Source organism: Triticum urartu, chromosome 3A (assembly GCF_056163025.1).
Source record: "Triticum urartu cultivar PI428250 chromosome 3A, HENAU_Tu73, whole genome shotgun sequence".
NCBI classification, from domain to species: domain Eukaryota; kingdom Viridiplantae; phylum Streptophyta; class Magnoliopsida; order Poales; family Poaceae; genus Triticum; species Triticum urartu.
This window is the reverse complement of record NC_141875.1, coordinates 574455003-574465541: the sequence shown is the minus strand read 5'-3', so window position 1 is coordinate 574465541 and position 10539 is coordinate 574455003. Positions and strand designations below refer to the sequence as shown.

The 10539-nt window shown below is 50.8% G+C and overlaps 1 protein-coding gene across 1 annotated transcript; it reads left to right on the top strand.

Moving 5' to 3' along the window:
• Window positions 1-4465: 4465 nt before the first annotated feature.
• Window positions 4466-8379, top strand: LOC125545162 (uncharacterized). The gene is made up of 2 exons (XM_048709037.2): window positions 4466-5981; window positions 6567-8379. Exons 1-2 carry the CDS (start codon window positions 4597-4599, stop codon window positions 8026-8028), a joined length of 2847 nt encoding a protein of 948 aa, XP_048564994.2. The 5' UTR covers window positions 4466-4596; the 3' UTR covers window positions 8029-8379.
• The last annotated feature ends 2160 nt before the right edge of the window (window positions 8380-10539 follow it).

Below are 10539 nucleotides of genomic sequence, written 5' to 3'. Positions count from 1 at the left end.
TTTGAACAGATGACATCACATCCGTGTTGCCACTTATCCTCCTTCCAATCCTCACCAAACGTGACCTAAGTGCTCGCACAATTACAACGTATTTGAATGCTGTTAATCCTAAGGCATCTCTCTCTCTCCCTCCCTCTCTCATATATATACATGAGACGAGAAATCTACCATTTCCCCATGAGGTTTTGGTGAGGCATGTATGCGTGGTTATAAATGGTTTCTTTTGTCAATCTTGGTTTCTGCTGAGGTGTTCATTTCCAATTTGGATGGGCACCGGTATGAAAGTAAGACAAATCATGCGCTATTGATTAAGGTTGCACTCTAAATAGCATTTTTAAAATGGTTAGCAGATAAAATAACAACATATTCAGATTCTACATATTCAACTTAAAAATGGATTGTAGGTTGATAAGAGAAACATCAGGGATTTTTCTACAAAATACCATGACACACCAGGAATACATATTCCCTTTATAGCAAAAGAGCATCCTAACCCAATAACCATGAGTCAAGACCCCAATAGGTCCACATCCTCTCTTTAAACATATGACATCACATCTGCGTTGTCACTTACTCATGGTCACATCCTCGTGGAAGGTGGCATAAGTGGTCACACAATCATAACGTGTTTGAATGTTGTGAAACCTAAGGCGTGTGTGTCTCGACATAAGATGAGAAATCTGCTTTTTTCTGTAAGGTTTTGGCTAGGCGTGCATGCGTGGTCATAGATGATTTCTTTCGTCTTTAATCTTGATTTTACTGAGGTGTTCATTTCCAACCTGGATCGGCACCGGTATAAAATTAAGACAAATCATGTGCTATTTATTAAGGTTGCTATTATACAACATGTTAGTAAGTTTGAAGTTGGATTTTAAAGGATATGACTATTATAAACGGTTTCATTAAGCCAATTATCAACGGATTTCCTGCAAAAATGAAAATCTGACTTAAAACTGATATGCAAGTTGATTACCACAATCGTGAGGGGTTCTCGGCAAAAGCAAAAATCAGATTTACAACTGTACTACGGGTTGATTAACAAAAACATTGAGTGATTTTCTGTAGAATAGAATGACAAACCAAGAATGAAACCCAAGCATAAATCGTTCAAACACTCTTCGGCTACAGCCAAAGTAGCTGCGAAGGAACGTGTTAGGCCTTTCAATTGCAGTAAACTGTTTAGAGCAACTCTAGCAGACCCCGCAAAACGCCCCGGCCCGCAAAATAACCGCCAAATTGTGGGTCGGGGCCAGAAAATCTGCACGAGCAGATCCGGCACCCCGCCCCGGCCCGCAATTTTTTTGCGGGGCGCGACAAATCTTCTCCCCCAACCTCTATCTTCATGGGCTGGAGGCCGACCCAAACTCAACACCTATCCCACGCAAGATTTGGCGGGAGGGACATTTCCGCGCGGCCCTTCCCGCTCCCCGCACCCTCCGCCACCATTGCCCCCACTCCGTAAGCTCCGGCTGCTCCTCCCCGGTCGTCCCTCGCCGCCATGGATGACCCCATGCCGTCCCCCATCACCGTCGAGGTCGTGCACGCCCCTTCCCCTCGGGCGGATCTCGTCGCCGACCATGTTGGCCCCGCCGCCGTCGCCCAAGCCCACGCCGCGCCTGCCCGCAAGCGGCAGGGCAACGTGGTCGTGCAGGGCGGGAATTCGGCCGCCCCCGCCACGATGGCCCGCGCTCCGGGCGCCAACGTGGCAGCGCGATCTCGGCCGGCGGCGGAGAAGGTCGGCAAGGTCGCGGGCGTAAAGCGGAGGAAGGTTCCGGCTTCAAAGAAGCCACCTTCCTCAACCTCTCGCTCCATCCTGCCGTAAGGAGGTGCTCCGGCGATGCCGTTCAAAGGTGTCGCTCCCACCCCCCCCCCCCCCGCGCGAGCGAGGTGTTCGACGAAATGGCCGGAAGGTATGCGTCTTCGGTCTTGGTGATTCCCTTTCATTTTTCGCCATTATTCTCGATAGCGTGTGACTTGTTATCGTTTGCTATAGCGGTGGTTCGAACAATGCACAACCGAGTTCGTGCACTTGTTGGACACGAACGCGGTTGACATTGATCAAGCCCCTTTCGAACCATTCGAGTACAATGAAACGGAGGGCAGCGTGGATGATCATGGTTGTGCGGAAGAATTGGAGGAGATCGAAGCGGAAGCGTTTGAGCAATCGCAAGCAAAAACTGGGAAAAGCATAAGATCGAAGAACTACACGATCTTGGAAGATCAAGCTTTGATTCAAGCATGGAGTGCGGTGTCTCTTGATGCATGCACGGGCACTTCTCAAACTTCCAAGAGATGTTGGCAAAGGATCAAAGATCAATACTTCCGCATTATGGCAAAGCATCCCAGTAGGACTCCACGCACATTTTGGTCGCTTCAAGGGCGTTGGGAGAACATCAAGCCTATGTGCAGCCGTTGGGCAGCTTGCTTGGAGCAAGTACGCAATGCACCTCCAAGGGGCACCGTGGAGTCCGACTATGTGAGTTTGTTTTGCCTTTGTTCAAATTGTGCATCATCATATTGCATCATGGGAAATGATTGAATCACTTTGTTCACAATGTGTAGGACAAGATTGCTCAACATAGATACAAGGACATGGAAGCTTTGGAAGGCAAATTTTCCAAACTAGAGCATTGTTGGGAGTTGCTCCAAAAGTGCGAGAAGTGGAAGTTGATCGACGAAGAATCCCCATCAAAGAGAGGCTCACTTACAAACATGGATGAAGATGAGGATGATGATGGCCCAAGAAATTTGCACAAGCCCGATGGTGACAAGAAGACCAAGGAGAAGATGAAGAGAGAGCAAGAAGCATCAAGCTTGAGGGAGAAGATTGATGCCATGGTGCAATCCAACGAGTCGATGTTGTTGAAATCATTGGAGATCAAGAAAGAGTTGATCGAGAAGAAGGCGAAGGAGAAGCAAGAAAAGTGGCAGCTGCTCAAGGAAGAGGGGCTGCGCAAAGCTGGCATCGAGAAGAGAAGAGCACACGCCGCCGAAAACAAATCTATGTCCATGTTGCTCGCCGAAGAGAACAAGATAATGTCAATGAACCGCAATGTCATGGACGACCTCACCAAAACATGGCATAATATGGCAAGGAGAGAAATCTTGAAAAGAAGAATGGTGGCGTCGGCCAGTCCGTGCTACAGTTCCGGTGAAGTTTTCTCCGCTCCATATGGTGGCAATGTGAATGATTTCGGTGCGGGAGTTGGAACAAACGCCGGAGGTGGATACGGTGGCGCCGATGAACTCTAAGGTGGACTCGATGACGCGGAGTGAAAATCGATCAAGATGATGCCGGACATGGGCGCAAACCTTTTGCAGGGCCCTCTTTTGCGTTAGCCGTAATAAACTTGGCTTCTATTTACGCGTAAAACTGTTTATGTCGTTTGAATTTGAATTTGTTTGTGAAATTTTATATTAAATGCGAGATTTGCAATTTATCTTTTTGTGGGTCATCACGATGGTCTCCGAGCAGATCTACCATGGCAAAGTGGCAACGCCATAAATGACGCGAGCAGGAACCGAGATGGAAGCAGTGGAATTGACTGAGACGAGGAGACCGGCGGTGCCGCCGCGAGAGCATGGCGGTAAATCCCACTCCGCCCAAAATTTGAAGGTTGCACTTGCACTGCTCACCACACCGGCGTGGCGGGGCCAGCGTGGCTGTACTGCCTGGGTTGCCGTGCGCCGCTGCTCGTGCCTGCGCTTTTCCGTCGCTGCTCCAGATCGCAATGAATGCCGGCTGCCATTCGGATCAAAAGCGGCCGGTGTAAATGAGGGTTGTTGGGAGCTCATTCAATACAAGCAACCTTCAGAGCCCCCGCAGACACGCGTCAGGAGGAGCTTTCAAAACCTCCTCACACCCTTCTTTTGGTGAATGAGAATGAATTCCCACGCACGGGAGTGAAGAGTGGTTTCGTTCGCTTGGTCACCAAGAGGAATTCTTCCGTCTCGCTACAGGCAAATGTACAGTCCACCCAAACCAAAGATCGAAAACGAAAGGAAATGCTATGTGGCGAACGTTCGTCAGCGAGAGGCCCGATATAAAGATTGTGAAATCGGGTCATAATGGCGGTGTCGACGATGGCCCTATTAATCCTGGCGTTATCAAGGGGTGAATGAAAACGCCTTAAATTTCCATCGGTAGCAATCAATCCGGAATATCGGAGTATTAACTAATGGTGGATTATTTTTCTTCCACAAATAATGGCTGTAACGCACCTATAGTACACAAATATCGGAGTATTAACTAATGGTGGAGTAAATGAGATGAGGTGACCACATGCATTACTCCATTTTTTTCCTGCCAAATATCTTTATTTTTTGAAAAAAGGGAAACAAATCGGAAAAGTTAATACTAAATCGAATCATTTTGTCCATTCCCCATAGTTCTACTCGTGCTAGCTCATTAATAGCGCAAGCAGGGAGGGGGGGCCTCCCCACTGCGCCACAGGTGACAGTTCACAGCCTCCCCGCCGCACCACGCCACCCCCCTCCCCTCCCCTCCCCGGCCCGCACCCAAAACTGCTCCGCGCAAATGGACAGAGCTCCGGTGTGATCCCACCACCCGCACTCCTCCCCTCCCCGGCCGCCGCAATGGCCGCCTCCGCCTCCGCCCCCGCGCTGCTCCTCCTCCTCCTCGCGGCGGCCGCGGCGGCGGCGACGACCACGACGGCGCTCACCGACGACGTGCTCGCGCTGGTGGTCTTCAAGACGGGCGTGGCCGACCCGCTGGGCCGCCTCGCCAAGTGGACCGAGGACGACGACCGCCCCTGCACCTGGCCGGGCGTGGGCTGCGACGCGCGCGCGGGCCGCGTCACCTCGCTCTCCCTCCCCGCCGCCTCGCTCTCGGGCCGCCTCCCCCGCGCGCTCCTCCGCCTCGACGCGCTCCTTTCCCTCTCCCTCCCCCGCAACAACCTCTCGGGCCCCGTGCTCCCCGGCCTCCTCGCCTCCCTCCCCCGCCTCCGCTCCCTCGACCTCGCCTCCAACCGCCTCGCCGCCACCGTCCCCGCCGACCTCTTCGCCCAATGCCGCGACATCCGCACCATCTCCCTCGCCCACAACGAGCTCTCCGGCTACATCCCGCCCGCGGTCGCCTCCTGCTCCTCGCTCCTCTCCCTCAACCTCTCCTCCAACCGCCTCGCTGGCCCGATACCCGACGGTATCTGGTCGCTGCCCTCGCTCCGCTCTCTGGACCTCTCCGGGAATTCGCTGTCGGGGAGTGTTCCTGGCGAGTTCCCCCGGAGCAGCTCGCTGCGGGCGCTGGATTTGAGCCGTAACCTTTTCGCCGGGGAGATACCGGCCGATGTCGGAGAGGCGGCGCTTCTTAAATCGCTGGATCTCGGGCGTAACTTCTTCACCGGCGGCTTGCCGGATTCTCTCCGGAGGCTGACCGCGCTGCGGTTCCTTGGCGCCGGCAGCAATGCGCTCGCTGGCGAGGTGCCGGCGTGGATCGGGGAGATGTGGTCGCTGGAGCGGCTTGACCTGTCGGGCAATCGCTTCGCCGGCGTCATCCCCGACGGCATCGCGAAATGTAAGAACCTGCTGGAGGCCGATCTCAGCCGGAACGCGCTGACCGGCGAGCTCCCATGGTGGGTGTTCGGCCTGCCACTGCAGCGCGTCTCGGTCGCCGGCAACAAGCTCGACGGGTGGGTCAAGGTCCCCGGAGATGCCGCGTTGGCGTTGCATGTGCTGGACCTGTCGAGCAACGCGTTCTCCGGCGGGATCCCGCCGCAGATTACTGCCTTCGCGGGGTTGCAGTTTCTGAACCTGTCCTCGAATTCCATATCGGGGCAGCTGCCTGCTGGCATTGGTGGGATGAGGCTGCTGGAGGTGCTCGACGTGAGCGCTAACACGCTGACCGGAAGCGTGCCACCGGAGATTGGCGGCGCCGTGGCGCTCCGGGTGCTGAGGATGGGGGACAATTCGCTCACCGGCCGCATACCGGCACAGATTGGGAGCTGCAGTTCCCTCGTTGCACTGTAAGCGAATTTCTCCCCATTTTTTTGACGCACCAAATTTGACACTATTCAGATTGCTTGTTAGTGAAGTTGACTAGGTCTATTTGTTTTTTGTATTTCCCTGCATGCCTTGGTTGCTTTCAGTTTCCTAGGTTGCAGAGACGTTGTAGAAAATGACAGGACACCGATGTCTTAGTTTTCTGTTAGGAGTCCTAAACCGCAAATTGTGGGTCTCTGTCATGTTGTCCTGCTCGTATCCAGTGCCCAGTTCATTTTCTAGGACACGCTTAGAATTGAAGTCAAATGTGCATGTGTGGGAATCTGGGCATTTGTTTCAAACTTTGCAAACTGTAATCAAATAGAAAATCTAGCAAGCTGATCGAGCAAATATAAACTCAGTTAGTTGTGGCAAAGTGTGGCAAGGTGTGGCTAGAAACCAAACAGCCTGCAGATCGAGCAAACTAAACTTATTGTTACTTGATTCTGACTTAATGAGCACTGCTTAAAAAATGAAGCCTGCAGATCGAGCAAATATAAACTCAGTTATACTTGATTTGCTGAAGGTTAGGAGTCATTTTAATTGATACAGTATGCTTGTGAATGCAGGGATTTGTCGCACAACGACATCACGGGACCGATTCCAAGCACCCTGGGGAACCTCACCAGTCTTCAGGCTGTTGATCTCTCCCAGAACAGGCTGAATGGGACCCTGCCGGTGGAGCTTTCTAATCTGCCCAGCTTGCACATCTTTGACGTCTCCCACAACTTGCTATCAGGAAATCTCCCCAACAGCCGTTTCTTCGACAATATCCCCGACTACTTCCTATCAGACAATTCCGGCCTATGCAGCTCCAGGAAGAACAATTCCTGCGGTGCGGTCATGCCGAAGCCGATTGTACTCAACCCCAATTCCTCATCAAACCCCTTGTCGCAATCCACACCAAGCTCCCCTAGCAGCAAGCACCACAAGAAAATCATACTGAGCGTCTCCACCCTCATTGCCATTGCGGGCGGTGCTGCCATTGCCTTCGGAGTGATCACTGTGACTGTGCTCAACCGTCGTGTCCGTGCAGCCGCCTCCCACCCAAAGCCTGCTATTGCACTATCTGATGATTACCTTAGCCAATCCCCGGAGAATGATGCTAGCTCTGGGAAGCTTGTCATGTTTGGTAAAGGCAGCCCAGAGTTCAGCACTGGTGGGCATGCCTTGTTGAACAAGGACTGTGAGCTTGGGCGAGGAGGCTTTGGTGCCGTCTACAAGACGGTGCTCAGAGACGGACAGCCGGTGGCCATCAAGAAGCTCACCGTGTCTAGCTTGGTGAAGTCTAAGGATGACTTTGAGCGACAAGTGAAGGTGCTTAGCAAGATGCGGCACCACAACATTGTCACACTGAGAGGCTTTTACTGGACTTCGTCGCTGCAGCTGCTCATCTATGATTACCTCCCAGGAGGAAATCTGCACAAGCACCTCCATGAGTGCACGGACGAGAACACTCTTTCCTGGATGGAGAGGTTTGACATTATCATCGGTGTTGCCAGGGGACTGATGCACCTCCACCAGCATGGGGTCGTCCATTACAACCTCAAGTCAAGCAATGTGCTGCTGGACAGCAATGGCGAGCCCAGGGTCGGTGACTATGGTCTTGCAAGCCTGCTCCCGATGCTGGACCGGTATGTGCTGAGCAGTAAGATCCAGAGTGCACTCGGGTACATGGCGCCAGAATTCGCATGCAAGACGGTGAAGATCACCGAGAAGTGCGACGTCTACGGCTTCGGTGTGCTTGCACTGGAGATCTTGACGGGCAGGAGGCCCGTTGAGTACTTGGAAGATGACGTGGTCGTGCTATGTGATCTGGTGCGAAGTGCGCTGGAGGAAGGCAGGCTGGAGGACTGCATGGATCCGAGACTGTGCGGCGAGTTCCCGATGGAGGAGGCCATCCCGATCATCAAGCTGGGCCTCGTTTGCACCTCGCAGGTGCCGTCGAACCGGCCGGACATGGGCGAGGTGTTGAGTATACTCGAGGTGGTGAGGAGTCCGCAGGACAGTCCAGGGGATGAGATGGTCTGAGGTCTCTTTTGAACTTTGTTCCGCGTGTAACTGGGTTTTTGTTTCTCTACTAGATGCATATATGATGCCCGGTTGGGAAGAAGGGTGGGAGCGATGGAGTGGTGATGCATTGTGGAATGCATGTAGTTTGTAGTTTGGTTCTGAAATTTTAGGGGGTTGGCGATGCTGCTTGTTGCTTCTCTGCAATTCTTTGGTTCATTCCTTGGATGAAACTGTAGCTTATCTCTGCTGGTATGGGTATTGCCTCGGTGCCGCAGTGGTTGGCCGGCATCTCGGCTCCCCTGAAACGACTGATATCTGATTGCGTTCTTAGCTAGTTGTTCTGATAAATGTGACTTTTGATTTCTTACATATATTGCTCGACATCTTCTGCTTCACAATGTGTGGTCATTTTATTAGTTTTGTTACTGGTCTGATGCTGCCAAATCTTTTCACTGCCCCTCTGGTAAACCTATATTCACTAACAGCAAAATGTTCAGAGCAACGACTGTTCTGATTCCATCACTGTAATCTCCATGATTACCCTTCTGATCCAGTCTAAGTCTATCAAAACTGTATGACTAACTATTTGCAGCCGTTGACCCGGAGGGAATGGGAATCCTAGGCCGCTCCAGACCAAAGGGGCTCGTTGGAGCAAGGATCCATGGATCACAGCTGGTGCCCGGGCCCAGTGCCCTGTGAAGCTTCCAAAAAAGGCGTCTCGGCAGTGACTGCTTCTGTGCTCCCACGCCGCGCGCGCCAGTCGTCACCCCCACCCCCCTCCGGAGGAATTGAATCGAGGGAGCCTTCAATGCAGCACCTACCATTTTGCTCCGCCGCGTGCAACAGTAGCACTGTGCCAGCAACCCAGCAGGCAGCATTCACTCACTCGCGCTTGCCTGCCCCGCCTCACCCGTCGACAGCAAGCGAACCAGGAGGGAGGCGTGGGCCGGGGGCGTGGCGTGGGCGAGGCCTGCCCACTCCAGCGGGAGCTGCAAATCTGTCGAAAATGATGCTGTTTTGCTTCTGCGGCATTCTTGGCACTTGGCACCCAACCATGCACCGTTTCTCGAATGGTCGCACGGTGCTGTCTGCTTTCGTCTCTCCCCCTCTCTCATCTCGGACGTTGGAGACACGAGTAGCTGCTCCATTCAAGCATTTCAAATGATGTACCTCCGTTTCTTTTTAATCTGATATAATTATTTTCCGAAGTCAAACTTCATAAGGTTTGACCAACTATATATGAATAATATCAACATCATAATATAAAATTAATATCTTTAGATGCATCGTGAAATTAATTTTTGTACTATATAAATTATGTACTGTAAATGTTGCTATTTTTTTAGATAAATTAGGTCAAACTTTAGGTAGTTTGACTTCAAAAAAAAATTTATACGCGGAGTAGAAAGAACCGGAGGGGGTACAATTGCAACATGAAACCATGGACCGGTCATCGCTTACTTAAAACAAACTAGCGGCATCACATGAGGATATTCAATTCGCGCACAGGCTCGTCTGCACCCAGTGGACAGTAAATTAAAAAAAGATTCAAAAAATTCTGAAATCTTTATGCTCATATGTGCGGTTATATTTGCGTTTTGTACTTTTGTATTTCTGCATTTTAGATACTTCTTTACTCGTGATCAAAGTAATGTAACTATCTATAATGAAAATATTTGATACAATGCCTATACGAAAGTTGACTGAATTTGCAATTTGGGTAAGTTGATTTTGTGGGAGGATGAATAGTTGGAGGAGGAAGAAAGCTGAACAAACAAGAAAGAAGAAAGAAGAAAGAAGAATGATCGTTGAATTTTAATCTAATGGACCAAAAAATGAACTTACCCACAATAAATTTTCAGGTGACTTACATATAGCCAATCCCAACGTTTTATCAGTATGGCTTAACTAATGTTTGTGAATCAAGCCCATCTAAGAGTCAAACTGAGCATGTACTTATTTCTTTTCCTGCTGGGCACATTGGTAACTTCAATGGGAAGGGCTTCGAAGGACCTAGTGTCGCATTAGAGAATGACTAATAGTATAGCCAGCTAATGGCTATATGAAACTGCCGTGTTATCTATAGTCACTTATATAGCAACTCATGCTATAATGGTCATTGATGGTGTTGGAAACACAATCAATGTAATCATGAAGATCAATCCATACATGCAACCAAAGAACAAGCAATAATTTAAGATATGAAATCTGAATTACAGATATAAGATGAAGTTCGGCGAGGTTCTGATGGCATGTACTATATGAGGTCTCGCCGCCGCCCGTGTCTATGGCAAAGAGTAGCAAACTCTAAAAATCAATCAAATTAAATCCAAACCCTAATTCAACGCCCGTAGCAAGTATTTGAGGTGGGACACAGGAGGGTTTCCACTAGCCGGGGGTTCTGATGGCACGTACTACAGGAGGTCTCGCCGATGCCCGTGTCTATGGCAAAGAGTAGCAAACACTAAAAATCAATCAAACTAAACCCAAACCCTAATCCGACGCCCCTAGCAAGTATTTGAGGTGGGA